The sequence below is a fragment of the Pseudomyrmex gracilis genome, unplaced genomic scaffold (genome assembly GCF_002006095.1).
Source record: "Pseudomyrmex gracilis isolate BER0280 unplaced genomic scaffold, ASM200609v1 scaffold_140, whole genome shotgun sequence".
NCBI lineage: Eukaryota > Metazoa > Arthropoda > Insecta > Hymenoptera > Formicidae > Pseudomyrmex > Pseudomyrmex gracilis.
In genome coordinates, this window is record NW_018020724.1 from 239,018 (window position 1) to 257,113 (window position 18,096).

Consider the following 18,096-nt stretch of genomic DNA (forward strand, 5'->3'; position numbering starts at 1 on the left):
TGGACGGTTCTCGCGCGGCGCCGACACTCCCGCAAAAGTACGAGATTCAATTTATAATTTCGGAAGTGCTGCGAGAGGAAACCGACTGTGTGTCGGGACGTCGCTCTGGGGTACGGGCTGTCGTTCTTTCGGACGGGCAACCTCCCCCCTATCCCCCCGTCCCCTCCTCCCACGATGAACACACACACACACACACACGACAGCGACACGTACGTGCGTGTGCACACGCGTGCTCCGAGCTAACCTATGACCCATGTCCCATCGTCTGGCAGGCATGAGAGAGCCTTGCGCGAGAGAGACTATACGCGAATTAAATTTCACAGCTCGTGAACAAACGTCGGCTCTGTCCAACGAACTCGCCTACATATTTTTTTTTTCTACGAGAATTATTAATTCTCCATCAATTGAGTAATTAAGCGTATATTAACGCTAAAAATATCACCGGAAACAATACACGGTACTAATTTGCGATCTAAGTTCGTTCGCGTAGCGAAGAGAAGATGCCGCGAGAATCTCCAAACCGAGAGGGGGGGTTTTTTTCGGCGATCATTGTCTTCAAGTTTCAAGTTCCACGCGCGTATCTCCTTTGGGTCCGCCGCCGCGGCAAATATGATGAGGGCAAGAGGGTACGCGCAAGATACATTCCGGGACCGCGATATAAAGAGAGAGAAAAAGAGAGAGAGAGAGGGAGAGAATTTCGCATCGAAAGGCCTCGTCGTCGTATTATTTCAGGTTTGCATACGTTTCGTGTTTCAGCCCATTATGCTCACGGGGCCCAGTGTCCGTGTATCCCGACGAATATACTCGTTGCTCGAAAATATTCCCAGGGGACATAAAAGGAGAACCGTACGATCCACCGCGAAGGTGGAATAAGACTGAGAAGAAGAGACGCGATAGAGGAGGAAAGGGAACGGGGGGGGGGTTCTTTTCGTCACGGATCGTATCTGTCGCGAATCATAATGTACAACGTAATACGTTGTTGTTAACCGCGTTGCGGTGTTATCACAGACCGAAAATTACATTTACCGTCTTCGTCGTCGATAAAAACTATAGCGGCGTCCGTTTCATCGCGGACGAAAACTCGAGGTCCGAATTCACGAGGGATCCACGTTTTCCTCCGAGGAGAAATTATCGGAACGAGAGAGGGATCGAAGGACACGGCGTCGGAAACCCGACGAAGTGCCCGACCAGTTTGGCCGCCTATCGTACATTCCAATCGAAAAGAAAATCCGAACGGACAAATGAAAGCCGCGAAACGGCTTCGTAAACGCGCGTTTTTACTCTCTCTCTCTCTCTCTTTTTCTCTCACCCACGTCTCGTTATTATCGCACGCGTCTTCGCAGATTGAATCTTTCCTCTCGCGGAATGCGATTTTCCATCCGAAAGCGAAGTGTATATCCCGGGAGGATCGTTACGCTTCTGCCGACGCGTTCGCGGCAAGGATAACGAGCTGCGGAGAATGCTTATTTTACACACCGAGCGGTTTTACGGGTCTATATATATATATAGCAAATGGCTAATTACAAAGAGACGACCTCGCTTCCGTGAGGACCTCCGTCGCGACGTTGGCGCGCGTTGAAACGAAACATTGTCGCCAACATTGTTGCGAGCGGTCCCGCGAACGGTTGCTAGAGTTGATCCGCGTATCCGCTTTAACGGAGAATAGAAAATCGCGATAGAAGCCGGGAACGTGGTAACGACGGCACTGTTACACGCTAACACGATTACCGAACGTTTCCGAGAGGCGCGGTTCTCGCCTACGCAACACACCCTACCCTTGCGAGCCCCCGTGTGTCCGAGGCTCGGAATGACACAGGGTTATTGCCGCGCCATCGGCTGCTACTATCTGCTCTCGGGCATCGGCTCGTAATTGTTACAGATCGTCAGACGTTCTCGCAAACATTGATCCGCATCCATTCTGTAGGTCGTAGACTCGAGTTGCCGAAGGAAGGACAAAGTGCGGCCGACGCGCTTATCTCACTCGGATTATCTCCGGAGACGCAAAATGGAAGAAAAAAAAAAAAAAGAAAACAAGAAACGACGTAATTAACGCCTAATGAAACTATTTGCCCCGAGACACACAAAACTAACTAAGTAGATCGGATAGTATCGATATTATTAATCCCGCGCGCTCCGAAGTAAATTCAACCGCTCAGAAGCGAAACTAAACTCACTTAGGCTCGAGCCAAACTCGCTAATGCGGCTATTCAAAGCGGCGTTGCGTTGACACAATCAGACCAATGTGCACCAAACTTACTAATTGGATTCCGGTGCGTTTGGAGAGAGTTGAGAGACCATCTCTCCCAGAACGAACCGAACTCTCTGGCGCGTCCGGGACGGACTATTCGGTTGTAATTTTTTAAAATTTTGTTTTGTTTTTTTACCGGAGAGAGTGCAAAATGAAAATTGATCTCGGGATAATCGGGAGATTTGTGTCTTTTGAACGTGCGTGTGAGACGAAATCCAGCAGTCTCGCGCACGATCGCCCGCGTAGCGGCGATTACGCGAGACTAATTAAAACGATCGAGCGCGGAGAAAGAAGAAGCTATTATTATTGCAACGACGTAATAAAGAGGTGTCGTCGCGCCATTATTACTCGATAACGAGTGAAACTCGTGTGTTGTATAAAAGACGACTCGGGGAAGAGAGATAGAGACCGAAGATACCTCGGCGATCTCTCTTGAGGGTGTGCGTTCGGGATGATCGAGTGGAAACGCAGTCCTAATTCCATTAGCGCGAGACGGTCTTTTAAAAGATACGTTAGCGCGATTATAAATACAAGCAAGCGCGTTATTTTGCTTCGGGAAATCGAATACGCGCGTTGTTGCTTATATCACCGCGATCATCGGCGACACTAATCGGGGAATGTGTAACTACTCGCGGCGAGTATTATCTAAATTGTTTTCCGAGCGCGTGAATTTTATCGCCAATATCGATATCGGCGCGGCTAAACGCGGTGAGAGCAAACTTGTCTCAGGTTTCGCGGGGGACGCGATATTTACAACGTAGTTTGGTGTTCACACGTGATTTGCGTTCCTACGCAAGCGCGGTCGTGTGGTTCAGGCGCGATATAGGCGCGAAGATATTACATTACATTCGGAATTCCTAGCCGAACGTGCGTATACACGTACATATATATATGAATGGCGCGAGCTCGGTTCAATATACTTGGCTACCTCTTCTTCGCGCTAAACTCGCGAGTGACCGCGGCGTTACTTACCGGTTTTCATCTCGCACAGATCTTATCGGAATATACGCGGCGCGTAGCCGCCGCGCTACCTTCGCGATTGTAAAACAGATGCTCCCGGTTGTGTTGCCACCATATCGATAGGTGTTGTTATACCATACGCCTGACGTGTAAACTCTCTCTTTCTCTTTCTCTCTCTCTCGTCGGGAGCGTAACGGAGAATAACATCTCTTTCTTCGACGCGAAGCTTGTGTGTGGGAGAAAATTTTAATGGAGTCCGCAGCAGCACGCCTGTCTCGAGTAGTAGAGATAAGATTTGCTTCATCGACACTATCGTCGAAGTTTGGAACGTTCGTTCGAGCAAACAAATATATTTTGCTCCAAATGGCAATGTAATAAAAACCACATTGTCTAATGGTATATTAGTTTAAATATGATACTTTGTTTATATTGAAAAACACTATTATCGTAACAATGTGAAAAAAGTTGGCCGTTTCCTCAGGCTCTTGATCCAAAAAGTAGACAGTAACAGTTTTATTACACATCAATAGATATTGTACATGGATGAAAACATTTCGATTACACAACAGAGATGTTCCAGAACGGAATATATTTCTTCGCTCGACGAACGTTCCAAATTTCAAACGACATTTCATCGACGTGTTCTTCTCTCGAAAAAGTCTGAGATACAATTAATTTGAATATCTACTAGCGCCCAAGTTAAAGGACACTTCTTCCAATTCACGCGAACTGCTCTTCGTTTTGTCAAAAATTAAAACTAGCTGCAAAATTTTGTTTACATAATTTTAGTGACGTTTTAGAATAAAAAGTGATTTCTCAGAGAAATAGCTTTTTTTATAGACTAGCGAAACACAGGCGCGCGCTATTATTGTTTTTATTTTAACGTAATGTGTCAGTGAACACAACCTGTCACCGCGATGACAGCTAATATACACATCTTATAAACTATGTAATATACATACGAGAGATGTCAAAAATAACGCATGAAAATCAAACTCAAAAATTAAAAGATTAAGATTAAGATTAAGGCTAAAAAAAGGAGAGAAAAATGGAAAACCAACACGTGACTAAAGTCTGCGTGACAAGGAAAAGAGTAAACAAGAAAATATTATACATATACATATATTATATATAATATACATATGTTATAGATAATATTCTATATCTATATATAATACACACAGATACGCATATATGTATATATATATATATATATATATACCGTAATCACGTGACCGAAGTCAGTAACACCGCCGCGGTCGCGCGGCCGAGGTCAGTGACTCCACCGCAGTCGCGCGACCGAGGTCATTGACCCCGCCGCGGTCGCGCGACCGAGGTCAGTGACCCCGCCAAGGCCGCGCGGCCTAGGTCAGTGACATTACTGTAGTATGTATATAATACATATAATACAATATAAAGTATAATATAAATATATAATAAATTATATTTATAATATGTAGTATTTAATGTTATATATAATATAAATTGCAGTCACGTTATTTTCACGTGTTGTTTTTCTACTCTTTTCTGTCACGTAACTTTACTTTAGTTACGTTTTTAATTTTCTCTACGTACACGACGAACTGTCACAAAATCGCTTTTCATTATTTACTCTCTCGATCTTACCGATTCGATTCGACTCGATCAACCAACCAATCAATCGGCAACGCGGAAAAGAGGCAAACAATAGACGCGATACATTCGACTCCAAAACGCGAACTTCGCGAAACACATGGATTTTTTTATATAGAGATTATGAAATTGCCAACGGCGCAACGTTTATCTTGCACCACATTCTTTCGTGCGCGTCACAAAGCTGATAAAAAAAAAAAAAAAAAAAAACGAAAAGTCAACATATGCGCGCCGTTGACTTTTATATTCCTATATAGAAATAATCGAGCGTTCGCGCGATCACCGCGTTGGTTGACGTTTACGGCCTAAGTATCTTAATTTGCATAACGAATATTTTTGTCCGTACGCAACGTACGTATGTGTGCGCGCCGGTCTCTCACACTCGTGGTGACGTCGGTAAAAGAAAACCCACGAAAGCTGGGCCTCGGAAAGTTTCGAAACGCGACGCGTACGCGTTTAATGGCACGCGTAAAGGGTCTCGGAGAGGTGAGAACGGAATGCGGGGACGTTGCTCATTAGCCATCGAGCGACTTCAATCAGATTGTGGAAGCTGGCCCGGCAAGGCTGTGGCGGCAGCCCGTTCGGTTCCATCGTCCTGATTGGTCCGACGATCAACGACGTACTGCTCTTCTTCTGCAAGAGAGCGCTATTCTAAGCACTTTATCGCGCGACGTCGCTCATCGCGCGTTAATTTGAATGATTTTATTATTTGGCGCCGTGAAACGTCAACCTACCTACGTCGTGTATCATCGTGCGCAGTGACGCTCAACGAGCGTTTTCTCAACATTCAAAAATAAAATGATCTCTCATCTCTCACGTACCGCGAACGCGCGTCTTTGTGTTTTACCGCGCGCGCGCGCTTTGAAATAAAGTTTATTTATTGCTCCGCGATAAAATCTCTGTGCTCTCTTATATATTCACACGCTTCTGGAAATAAATAAACGGCTATACAGAGAGCGTGACTTTGACGAACATCCTAAATCACAAGGCGACTGTGGTCGATGATTGTTAAAGTTCCGTTTAACGACAGACACTTACCGATAATACGGGAAGGCGAGTTGCGAAGAGGTAGGTCTATAAATCTCTACCCGGTTATCGGCAGGTAGCTCCGCTATGCTACGTTTATGACAAATTAATAGACTACCTGGCCTCTCGGCGACCCGCAATCGCGCGCGCGCACGTTCACCACGGTGGGACTTCGCCGGATTTAAGAGCGTTTTAACGCATCAAGCACCGTGACGTCGGACGCGATCATGGGGGATTATCTCGGTGTTTGCTGCCCCACGGCCTCCACCATAAAGCGGCTCTCTCTCTCTCTTTCTCTCTTTCTCTTTCTCTCCCTCTTCGTCGTGAGTTTACGGCTCTGTCGCACCGCAAACGCGCCGTAATCCTCGCGCGTTGTCGCACCTCCGCTCCCGTAAACGCAAACGCCGATCGGTGGCTGCACTACGCGCAGGTGCGCGACGACGGGTGTCTCTCGATGGAAAAAAAACAAAAAAAAAAAAAACGGGTGCGTGATATATTTATTGGTTCCAGGGATCGTTTCTCTCCGGAATCGATATCATCACGTGCGTCGCGGATCTCGATTGATCGACGGTATATTTGACGACGTTGATAATTCAGACTCGCGCGACACAAAACGCGCGTCGTCGTCCGATTGAAATAAAACTTATTCTCGCGCGAGTGTTTTTTTTTTCACGAACACACGCGCTTGACAAAGTCAATCTTGTCGCTAGCTCGAGATGATTTCCTAAGCGATGTCGGTAAATACATACGTGAATGTTCAGGTCAGATGATTTTTATGGGCTCGTTAACTTCGACTTGTATACGTTTGTAACACACCACAGCGGATTAATAGCGGATTGTTTTTTCTGCAATTCGTTTTTTTTTTTTTTTTTCCGGACGTGTTAGTTTCGCGGTTATTGAATCGGTCGAAAAGAATCTTCCTTAGAATCGTCGAATGATTCATCAAGCTTCTGAAAAGAGAGCTCTCTTCTAATGATTTCCCCGGAGTGAATGTATAACCCGCTCGAATGTATTGCGCAACTGGGTTGCGAGTAACGACAAAAAAACGCTCTGTGAAAAAAAAAAAAGAAAGAAAAAGGCACGCGAGGAATCAAAAGAGTATATAGCTCCGCGCTATTAATTTGTAAGACGCGTTTAAAACCGAAAAAAGGAGGCGGAGTTGAATATAAGTTCGTTACAAGTTGTTACAATGAACAAGAGCGACCGCGGCGCGATCTCGTTGGGTCTCGGTTTCGGTCTCGTATCGACTCATCAGGTAGGTCTTTAGCCGATCCCCGCCGTTCGTATATCAAATTAGTGAGGCTACGTCGGGTGTGCGAGGAGCGTACGCGTGTAAGCGAAACGACGATAAAGGGAACAAGGGCGTCGAAGACACACGGAGGAGGAGAAAAGATATCCGTGCCAGACACGGATAGACGGAAGACGAGAGAGAGAGAGAGAGAGAAAGAGGGGGAGGATGAATTCGAGTGAAGAAGCGAGAATCGATCAATCGAGGCCGAGTGACAGGCAACCGGCGGTATCGCGGACATCTACATAACGACAAGTGCCTCGCACACCGTTCCTCGGTTACCTACGCGAGGAACATCTTTGTCCCGATGACGTTGCCGTAATCGAGACGCAAGACGCATTGTAATCGCGAGCGGCGATAACATTTATATCGTTTTTCTCGCGTCGTCTCTCTCTCTATCTATCTATCTATCTTTCTCATGTGTACACTAAAACTAAATAAAACATCAGATGTGTTTGTTTATAGCACAAGGTTTCGCTTCACTTTGTGTGTTCATAAATATATCGTAACCACAGTGTCTGGAAAAGGCGTATCTATAGAAATCGAGTCCAGTACATTACAACTGCATTAAGGTATTGCGGCACACGCGGCTCTCGTGCGGTTTGCTTCAAAGAAAATACGATCCCATTTGTCCGTCGTAACAATATCTTATGTATACATAAGCAAGTGTCGGGCGAGAGAGATAAAACGCGTGAAAAAGAAAAAAAAAGAGATAGAGCGTGCGCGTGAGACTTCTTTGAAAAACTGTTACGATACGGCGCGGAACGAACGGGACTTTTGCTCGCCGTTTTTTGAAACGCCGTGGGAGAGGAAGGGACGGGGGGAAGATAATACGTATTAACCGCGGTAAATTGAGACGGCGATTATTCGTTTCGAAGCGCGATGCCGCAAAAGGACCTGTCGTTGATTCGCAAAGAGGCAGTTACGAGACAGTGCGCGAGCCAGATGGATTAATGTAAAGGCGCACGACCCTAACAAGCGAATTATCTCCGAGATATATTGTGCCGCTTCACGGGTGGTTAACTCTGCGCGAACAGCTCCCAAGAGAAAAAGAGAGGCGATCTTGCAACGTACTGAAAAGAGAGAGAGAGAGAGAGAGAGAGAGAGAGAGAGAGAGAGCCAGAATGTAGAATAGAACGAGGAAATAGAAAACGAGAAAGACTAGAGTGGAGAAAAGAGAGACGCAAGAAATGCAACGGAAAAGGAAGAAAACGAGAGGGAGAAAGAGAAAGGAGAAGAAAGATCGGCCAAGCTCTCAAGCTTGGAGATGACTGTGTGGCTTGTCTCTTTCCGTCTCACTCCGTGGTAATGCCTTGTAAGCTCTACTAATCTGCTTACCGGTCGTCTCTCTTGATTTACCGAGATGTTTTCATTGTCTTTGCTGACTTTCGCAGCGGACCATAAAGATTCTCCAAAGATCTAGCTCTCCCTTTTCCGCGCGATCCATCTGTATATCTGGCGTCGATGTGCTTCTTATAAGAAGACAGTTCGATTCGCCGACACGCACGGGGGGAAACAACAACTTTTCCTTCTCTCGAAATTGTCACCTTCTCTTAAAACCTTTTTCCTCGACGACATGAAAATTTTAAACGCGATTCCATAACCATTGTATTTCCCCCAATCTCGCGCGCTTGTATTTTTCGATTCGAGCGAAATACGGAGAGAAATATTTTTAAACGTAATAAATTGTGACAAAATTTAAATAAATATTCAAACGTGAAAAATATCGAGCTTTTCTCAGCGGAAAATCGAAATTCTAATCGCCACGTAAAAATCTTTTACCGACGAGTTTAGTGAACTCTGATCTTCTCTCGAAGGTTGAAAGAAATAGAGAGAGAAAGAGAGAGAGAGAGAGAGAGACCGCAGGGAATTCGAAATCCGGATGTCGGCAAGCGTGTGGACTTTTTTCTCCGAAGAATAATATTTTCTTACGACGGGAAGAGAAAGGAAGAAAGCACTCTCTCCTTCTCTCCCGCGCCGATCAATGGACGGAATCCGCCTGCGAGTTCTCTCCGCGATGAATTTTTCCGCGGCACGCACCGACGAGCACGGGATTTAATGGCGGGAGGGGAGCACGTTGCACGCCGGACATAAATTTCGCGATCAAAGTGCATCGCGTCGTATCGCGGCAAACTTTAAGGATTTTATGTGATTAAGTTTTTCGCCGTCCCTCTCTCCGTCTTTCATCCCTTCGCCCTCTCTCTCTCTCTCTTTCTCTAGTTATTTTCGTTCAACCGTATATATAGAGTACACTCTTTTCCCTTCTCATCCCTCTCAATCCCCCCACGTGACTTTTTTACCATCTGCAAAACGATTTCTTGCTGCCGCATCAATTCGAACTGAGCGCTCGCTCTGTTTGCTCTCTTTTTGAGGGAAGAGCCGCGCGTCGCGCTCCTCTTTCCGAGCCGAGATCGGATGAAGCGCGATGGATACTGGCGCTTTATCGAGTTCGACTCGGACGACAAATCGTCCAAGTTTTTAAGTATTTTCAAAAAGAATTTCATCCTCCCCGAGAAAATATCCCCGGCCCTGGGGAGGGTAATAGTGGCGCGCGCACATAGTAGTACGAGGAGTACCTCGGGAGTACGAGCCTGGTCATAAAATACGTGTGCATGGATGCATTTACGAAGTCTCCAGATTCACGACGAGCGGAGAGAAACGCGCGCGCGCGCGCGAGGGGATGAGGAATGAAAATCCCAGCCGGAGAGACGGAGAACGGCTGACTCTCACTGTAGCAGCCAAGTTGCTGCCAGTTGTTTTCCCGAGGGACGAATTTATCACCGCGTATCTCGCGCGCGCGCGCGCGCCCCGGACCGAAGTTCGAGAAGTCAAAATCAAAAGTCGTATCAGCGCGATATTATTTCGTACATCGGTTGTAATAGCCGGAGCGCGAATTCAGCGCGTTTCGTGATTGCATTCACCCCCCTTTGGTTAGTTATATATATATATATAACGCGGTCGTGTTCAATTAACACGAACTGTTCGATTTCCCGCTCGACCCACTTCGCTCGAAGGGATCTTGACCAAGTTTCTCCGTATCCGGAATATCCGGCGGCTTCCAGCCGCGAGGGGGAAACGTACTAACTCCCCGCCGAGAACGATGACGAAAGTACCGGATAACGAGCGCCGTTGTGTCACGGACAGTCGGGGGAAACGTTTTCCTATACTATGAGCGAGAGATGAACGTTTTAACACGTTTCACACAGTACCCGCGCACACACTTCGAACAATGAGCGATCGTGAGAAAAATGCAAAGAAACAACACACAAAAAAAAAGAACATCAAGTGAGCAAAAAATTAGGAGAAAACTTAGGATAGAACAAAAACTTGTGGATTTCTGCAAGTTTTAACAGTTTTTTCGTAATGTAATTTTTGAGAATACACGACATATGTTTCGAGGTGCGCGCGACCTGGAAACGTAGAACGGAGACCCCTGTAATTTTCTCGCTTTCAAAACCACAAAGCGCGTCGTTAATTTTCACACGGCTACGGAGTCATCGGGGAATTACGGCGTCTTCGAAAATTGTGCTAATCCCTTTAAAGTGACCCCCGCCTGCGCCGCGACCAAGTGTGATCGGCCGGCGAGGCGTAAGTAACACAACAGGTAGGTAGGTAGGTAGGTAGGTAGATAGGTAGGTAGGTTGAGAACGGTGTGGAGGCCACCGGCTGTGGCGGCGAGTGACGTGCGGCGCGCATCGAGAGAGCGAGAAGAAGAGAGAACACAAGCCCCTGGGAAGAACAAAAGCAGCGGAGCAGAGCCACAAGCTCCACAGGTGCTCTCGTGAGTAGGTTTCCGTCCGTTTGGATAACCGGTCGTCAAGGCGTTAGAGCAAACACCGGTCGGAGGTGAACTTTCTAACGCCACGCAGACGCCGATGGGCATATCGGTCTTTTGGTTCTCTTGAGACGACACCGCTATATATTTCTCTATACCTGCTAACCTTAACCCCCTCCCCCCCCTCAACTTCGAGTAAAGTCTGTAATCTTGAAAACTTGCGACCCTACGCAGAGAAAAACTAAGTCGCAACCGTCTCGCGCGATTGGGAAACTGGGAAATAGAAGTTATCTCACGTCGAAGAGAGAAGAGAGGAACCGAATGAGCGCATTGCTAATTCAAAAACTGCGTCTCGATGGCAAAGTGAATATTCTGTTTGTCTGTTTTTTTTTTTTTTTTTGTTTTTTTTTATGCGCGTTCTATACGTGAGAATATATTCCCGTAATATCGCCGTCACACCGGCCGGAAGATCAGAAAATCTCGAAACGATCGTTCCCACGGTTTTACGCGCGCGCATTCAATATATATAAGGATTTTTATCACACATCGGTATTTATATCCGCGGAAGAAGGTACTTTCGCGCGCCCGGTACTAAAAGAATGACGCGCGCCTTTACGCGCGCCCGTAAATCCGCCGATTTTCGCCCCGTCGACTCCGAGAAGGGGCTTTAAGCGTACTTCTCACCCCGTCGTGTTTACTGCGCGACGGCCATTAGCGGGGATTGCTCGGTAGCAAGAGTCTTCACACCGTCATCGCGCTAAGCTCATCTTTACGTCAGAAACGATAATGCAAAAAGCATCGCGTGTACTGAGAAAAATGAAATTTATTTATGAAATGATCAGCCGTCCTGTGCACGCGCACGGATAATAAGTCTTCGCCGTTGATTTTTAGTTTCCCGTTGCAATTTCATTTATATATATTGTCGGTCTACCGGAAAGTTCTGTCCGTTTTTGAAATAAAACAAAATACAAATTTTTCTTAATTTTTCAAAAATGGGATATACAAATTGCCCTCACGCTGGCAAGAAATCATTAATAATAATGGCAATTATATTATACTTAATAAAGTTTATTGACGGTAAGAAAAATTTGTATTTTGTTTTATTCCAAAAACGGACAGAACTTTCCGGTAGACCTAATATATACAACGATTATAAATAACAAAAACGGTACGCTGTTTGTTTTATTTCTTTGTCTCGGTATCTATTTGATCTTATGTTTTCTCGATTACTGGGGTGATATTTTATATTATAGTTGTTTGTTTGTTTGTTTGTTTGTTTGTTTGTTACACCGACTAATCATGGCCAAAAGTAGAAACCGACACTTTCCGAATAAGTTGGTCTTTATTTGGCAATTCAAACCACCGTTGTACATATATAAGCTTTGTATTTCCCCAAAAACTAAATCATTCGTGTCGGGTTTTATCGACACGAGGTCGAGAATTTTCTCACGCGACATCTTTATTTATTCGAAAGTATATCGTTTGTTTACCAAAAACAAGTTCGGTATAAATAATTTCCGCACGAACGTCCGACACGCAGACAATCGAGACGCGTATCGATATACCTGAAACAAAAAAAAAAAACAAACGACTATCGTAATATAGCTTTACGATGGTGATGACCGAGAAGACGAGACAGAAAGAGAGAGAGAGAGAGAGAGAGAGAGAGAGAAAAAAAAAGAGAAAACCGGAGGAAAACTCATGCGACAAGAATCATTTTACGAGCTCCGATAAGCGCAGTTCAACAATCGGAAGGCAATAGCCATCTCAATGAGCGGCAGTAAACCCCGACTTTATTGAGAGGAAAGGCGAGACAAAAAGGATGAAACAAAAAAAAAAAAAAAAAAAAGACGCAGTGTCTACGCAAAGAAGTGCAAACGTGTGTAACGGCACCTGCGGCACCTCCTTTATGCCGGTTTTGCATCCGGGCGGAATGTTAGCCGAACACAATGCCGGACCACAACGCGTCGCCGGAATCTGATTTACAGCGCGACGCCAACGTAAACAGGTACCGGCGGTGGCGCGCGAGAGCCGTCGATATATAAATCGTGAGACGTCGTAAGTTTCGGAACGAAAATGGTAATGGCAGTTGCGCAATTCTGTTCCGAACGCGCGCGCTTGTACGAATTACGTGTGTGCGGCTGCAGCAATAACGTTTGTCATTTTCGGTGCGAATTTTTCGCAAAGTTTCGTCGACGCGCGCGCGACGTAACAGCAGGACACGACGTCTCTCGCGCATTTTCCCCTGCCCCTGTCTCCACCCGGCCCCGGCCCGGATGATATACAAGAGAATTTTCTAACTGGAGTAAACTCGATACAGTGTTATCGCATCGATTGGGCCCGATCAATAAAAGTTGCAATATCTGAGACGCGCTCAATCTCTGACGCTCGCACAATACGCGTTAAATTATTTAACATGTGATGTTTTTTTTCTTTGCGATTCAATCTGTACTGAAAAAAAAAAAAAACAATCATATAAGTCAGTTATTTTCTGTCGGTGTATTTTTTCTCATTCGCGTGTGAACCCGAAATCCTTGCTCGCAAAAAGTTTACCCGCGCGCGAAATCGATTCTGTAAAACTCGCAGAAGCGCGCTTCCATATTTGCTTCGCGATTCTGACCGGCGAGGAGGTTTAAATTCGGTGAATTTACCATCGTCAGGCACGTCACGTTATTTCACATTCCTTGTCGATTTTTATGACGGTGCTGCGCGTTGTAAAAATCAATAAGAGGGATTTCGCATGTGCAACGAGGAAGCGTAGGAGAGCCAATAGGTTCCTTGCAACGACGACGACGACGACGACGACGACGACGATGACGACGACCCGTAACGTGGAACGAGATCCACGCAGTCGCCGTTCTGTCTATTACTATTTCGTTATATTATTGCCGATAAAATGTCCGCGGGAAAAACAAGGTATATACACCGAGAGCGCGGTTCATCGTGCGCACGGTGCAACGAGCGTTTATTTACGCCGAAGTAAATTTTGCGCGACGCGCCGCGCGGCGCGGATGACACACGTTCGTTCGAGATCTTTAATTGAGGACCCGTCGTCGTGTGCCGGTCCGAAAAAAAAAAAAAAACATTTCGAGCCATTAATATCCGCGAGTCTGCGGATCGTAAGGAAATGCGTAAATTTATATCCCGCGAGCCGTTATGCAAATTACTCTCAGCGCGAGCGTAAACCTCGCTAAACTAGGGTCAAATCCGAGTGGCCGCATTCACGTATTACACACACACACACACGCACACATATATACACGCGTAAAAATCGTACCCCGGCGTTTGCAAATAAATAACGAACCGGCCAACGTCCCGTAAATGTCAATCTCCGTAAAAAATGCTGCTTGTCGGTCGGCCAACGACAGCCAACATTTCGGCAAGACCGTCGCAAGACGGTCTTATATCCCGGCGATTGGCGCGTCGAGTATTTACAGTCGATTCGGAAATACCCCCGGGTATATAAAAGGGTCCGCACCGTCGCGACAATAGCCGCGATAATACAACCTGTCTCTCGCGGTACGTACGCGCGCGAGGATTTGCCGTGTCGAGAGTTGCGCCGTTGTTCAACGACGACGGTCGCAGATAAGCGGCGAGCCGTATGCGAAGGCACGGACTCGGTGACACTTGAAACTTCAGGGTGACTGAGTCAAGGCTCTCCCTCTTGCGCCGCCGCCGGCGGCGGCCTTTCGAAATCCCGCGGGCGGTGTGATGGAAATAAGACGTCTCGTAATTCATAGTGTATATTTGGAAACCGAAGAGAATTGAAAAACACAAAAACTAAGTGTGTTAATTGCCTAAACGAATTGATCGCAAGAGAGAGAGAGAGAGATTGTCTTCGATTATATTTTCCGCGAACTCTCTCTTTCGATAATTCTTTAAATATAAAATAGTTTTTTAATTATATATTTCCAGAGATAAGAAAGTGTATTTATAACACAAACACAAATTTAGAACGAGATTATATCGCGCTTTTATAGCGCGATCAAAGTTCATGACCCGCATTGCCTTAGTTTACGACGAAGTAGCGGCGGCTAGAAGTGGGGCAACGATAAAAAAAAAAAAAAAATTTATATATATGCATATAGACGTAGAAAACACCAGAGGGGGAGTGGGAGGAACGGGAATACATGAGCAGGTAAGCGTACCGAATTGCGATTGGAAAGGCGCCAGTTTTTCCCCCGTGGGATACGTGGATTTGAAATTCAACGCGATGAAAGGCGGCTCACCTCCTCATCCTCCTCCCCGACCGCGTCCAACTCGCTAAACTAGTTCGACCCTGTAATATACGCGAGGGCCAAGGTATATATCCCAGTTCGCTAACCCAGAGAACCCGTGAGCACTGGCATCCTTTCAAGTCTCGCAGGTTCGGCATCCTTTTAATTTAGATCGATCCTCCGAATCGGCGTAGGCATTGCACAATTTCTTTCTAATTTTATTAACACACCAACGCGAGACTATTGCGCTCCAATCCTATAAGAGAGATCGTATCCCTACAATACGCGCGTGAGTCAGCGTCGGGGAGGGGGAGTAAAAGTCTCTTCGCGGAAAAAGATGGTTGCATCATATCCGAGTTTCCGACGCGATCGCGACGATAACCCCGATCGATCCGGCGCCATTTTCTCGGCAAGACGCACGACCGAAGGAAATCGCAGACAGCTCGGTGAGACACGGATGTTGTTTGTTTCCACGTTCGGCCGCGCGGTCGGAACAAACGGAAGCAGATTGATGGGCAATGGAGCGATGACGCGTTAATCGCGAATTCCTTTGGAAATCGTCCCCTCGCAATGTCGAGTCTGCCGCTTTGTATACGGCCGCAGTAGGGGAACGCACGGTCAGATGAAGGAAGGGGGGCAAGCGAGAGAACGTCGTTGACTCGGAAATATCGCGGAGAGGGATTTCGCTTTTGACGAGACTTCGCGAGGCGTAAGGGCCATCACGACGGTTCTCGCAAGGGGTTCTCGTCGAGGTCCTTCCGGCGGTCCTCGACGAAGATTCATCGCGAATGCACAACCGAAAATAAAACGAGCGACCTTATGCGTTACACGTCACTTGAATTCGGAAACGCAAAGTAATAATTTACTCAACCGCGAATTAATTGCACACAGTTGATATGTTCGAGATATCCTGCGTGTTTTTTCTAGCACAAGGTGAGATTTTTCTCTCAACAAAAATATACCCCCAACTAATAAAAGTAAAAAGACCTTACAGCCTGTACGATCCACGGAAGGAAGTGGTTATGCAATAATTATATATTAATATATAATTATTGCATAACCACTTCCTTCCGTGGATCATACAGGCTGTAAGGTCTTTTTACTGGATATTTCATAATTTTTCTGGACCTGTCAATTTTTTCTTATAAAAATAAAAACACTGCGTAGATAATAGCGTAAATGTGTGCTCTCTGTTGTGTGTTATCTAAAAATGTTTTGTGTGAAAAGCGCACAAAACATTTTTAAATAAATAGAAAACTAAACATTTACACGGAGTCCGAGTAAAAAGATAAAGAGCGTAAATGTGTGCTCTCTTATGACGTGTGTTAGCCAGAGGAAAATTGTGTTTTGTGACACACACAAAACATCACCTTAGATAAACGGAAAACTAAACATTTACACAGAGTCCGAGTAAAAATATCCTTGATATTTTTCAAGGTTTGACAATACATCGCCGCAAGCTCGAGCAAGCTATATAAAAGCAACAATAAAGACAGACGATATTCCGAAAACGTATTGCGGAATTCAAGAGACTTCCTTTTCACATTCCGGAGTCACTGTATATTGGTAATATCACGTTACGACATACACACACACACACACACACACACGCACACACAACACGGAAGCAAGTGAAAAGTAGAAATACCAGGAGATAAATATATGCACGAGACGTGTTACGTGTCACTTGTGCAGCCTCCTTTTGGTATTTCCGCTCTTCAAATCGATGCGCGGCGACCTACCTCAGTACTCGCTCTTGTTTCCCGCATTTCCGTCGCCCGAACACAATATGCTCAATTGCGTTAATGCATTCGCACAATCTCTCCCGGGTGGCAGTTCCCGGGGGAAGAGGGGAGGGAGTTAAATACCGGGTCAAGCAAATATCTTCGGTATAAATAAGCCGTGCACTTTGCGCGAGAATCGTTAAGCAGCAGCTTTTGGGTAGGTAGTTGCGCGAAAAGCAAAGTGATTGCCAAAATTCTGGAAGGAAGATACGCGCGAGATAGAGAGAGAGAGAAAAAGGAATAGGAATATCCTATCTCTTTAATCCAGCCTTGGATCAAGAGGTCGTGTCGTCTATCCTCTGGCCATAAGCGAATTTTCTCACCCTTCTTCCTTCGGCAAAAGTATCTCGAAATGGAGCGAGGAGAGAGATGATTGCGATTAGAATGGATTTTCGTCGTCGCAATTTCAAGAACGCGCTCTCTCTCGCGAAGCACAAACCGGAACCAAAAGACCGGAGACGATAAATCTATTTGAGCGCGCGACATTGGTTCCCGCATCGGGTTTTCTCTCTCTCGCGAAAAACGCGAAAATGCGAGACGATTGCGGGGGCGGTCCGGGAGACGCGCGTCTGCTTATATCGACACTATCCCGCTCGCCTTAACGCACTTTTATTCGGAAATTCTAAAGGTCAGCTGGAACGAATTCGCATTCGCAGAAGTCACCGCGATAAATTCAACGCGATATTATACCGCGCGCGCGAGAGAAATCGACAAATTTCCGCGTTATTTCTCTCTCTCTCTCTCTCTCCCTGACCGTGAAAGAATTCTCTGTGCTGTCATCTCTTCGAGTATCATTTTTTGACCTTTTTTTTTTATTTTTGAGAAAATTATCAAAAACTGCAACTTCGAATTGAGATCTCGCGCGTTTACGTAAGTTTCTCCCCCGTATCGAGAGTTTCGAAACGCGCGAGCGACTCGCGACTTAAGATTCTTATCTCGCGATCGGGATCTTCTCCGCGCGCTGTTCGCGATCTTCCTTCGCGAAGAAAAGAAAAAAAAAAAAAAGAGCGCACTGCGTGCGAAGGCAGCAAAGACAGGCAGCGGCGCAGGCGGCTCGTACACTGACCTTATAACGAACATGTGTGTCCCGTGGTCCCTGGATGGATAGTCATTGGGTCTCACACGGGGTGGCTCGTAGTGCTCAGACGACGAAGCTTCGATAATGA

General features: G+C 46.0%; 1 protein-coding gene across 1 annotated transcript in view; it reads right to left on the reverse strand.

Annotated features, from left to right (window-relative positions):
• The window catches only part of LOC109857030 (fibroblast growth factor 18), a 107,808-nt gene extending 89,712 nt beyond the window's left edge, over nt 1–18,096 (reverse strand). Inside the window, exon 1 of the mRNA XM_020432887.1 lies at nt 17,997–18,096. Within this exon, the coding sequence (XP_020288476.1) occupies nt 17,997–18,010 (14 nt within the window). The 5' untranslated portion in view covers nt 18,011–18,096. The remainder of the gene's footprint in view (nt 1–17,996) is intronic.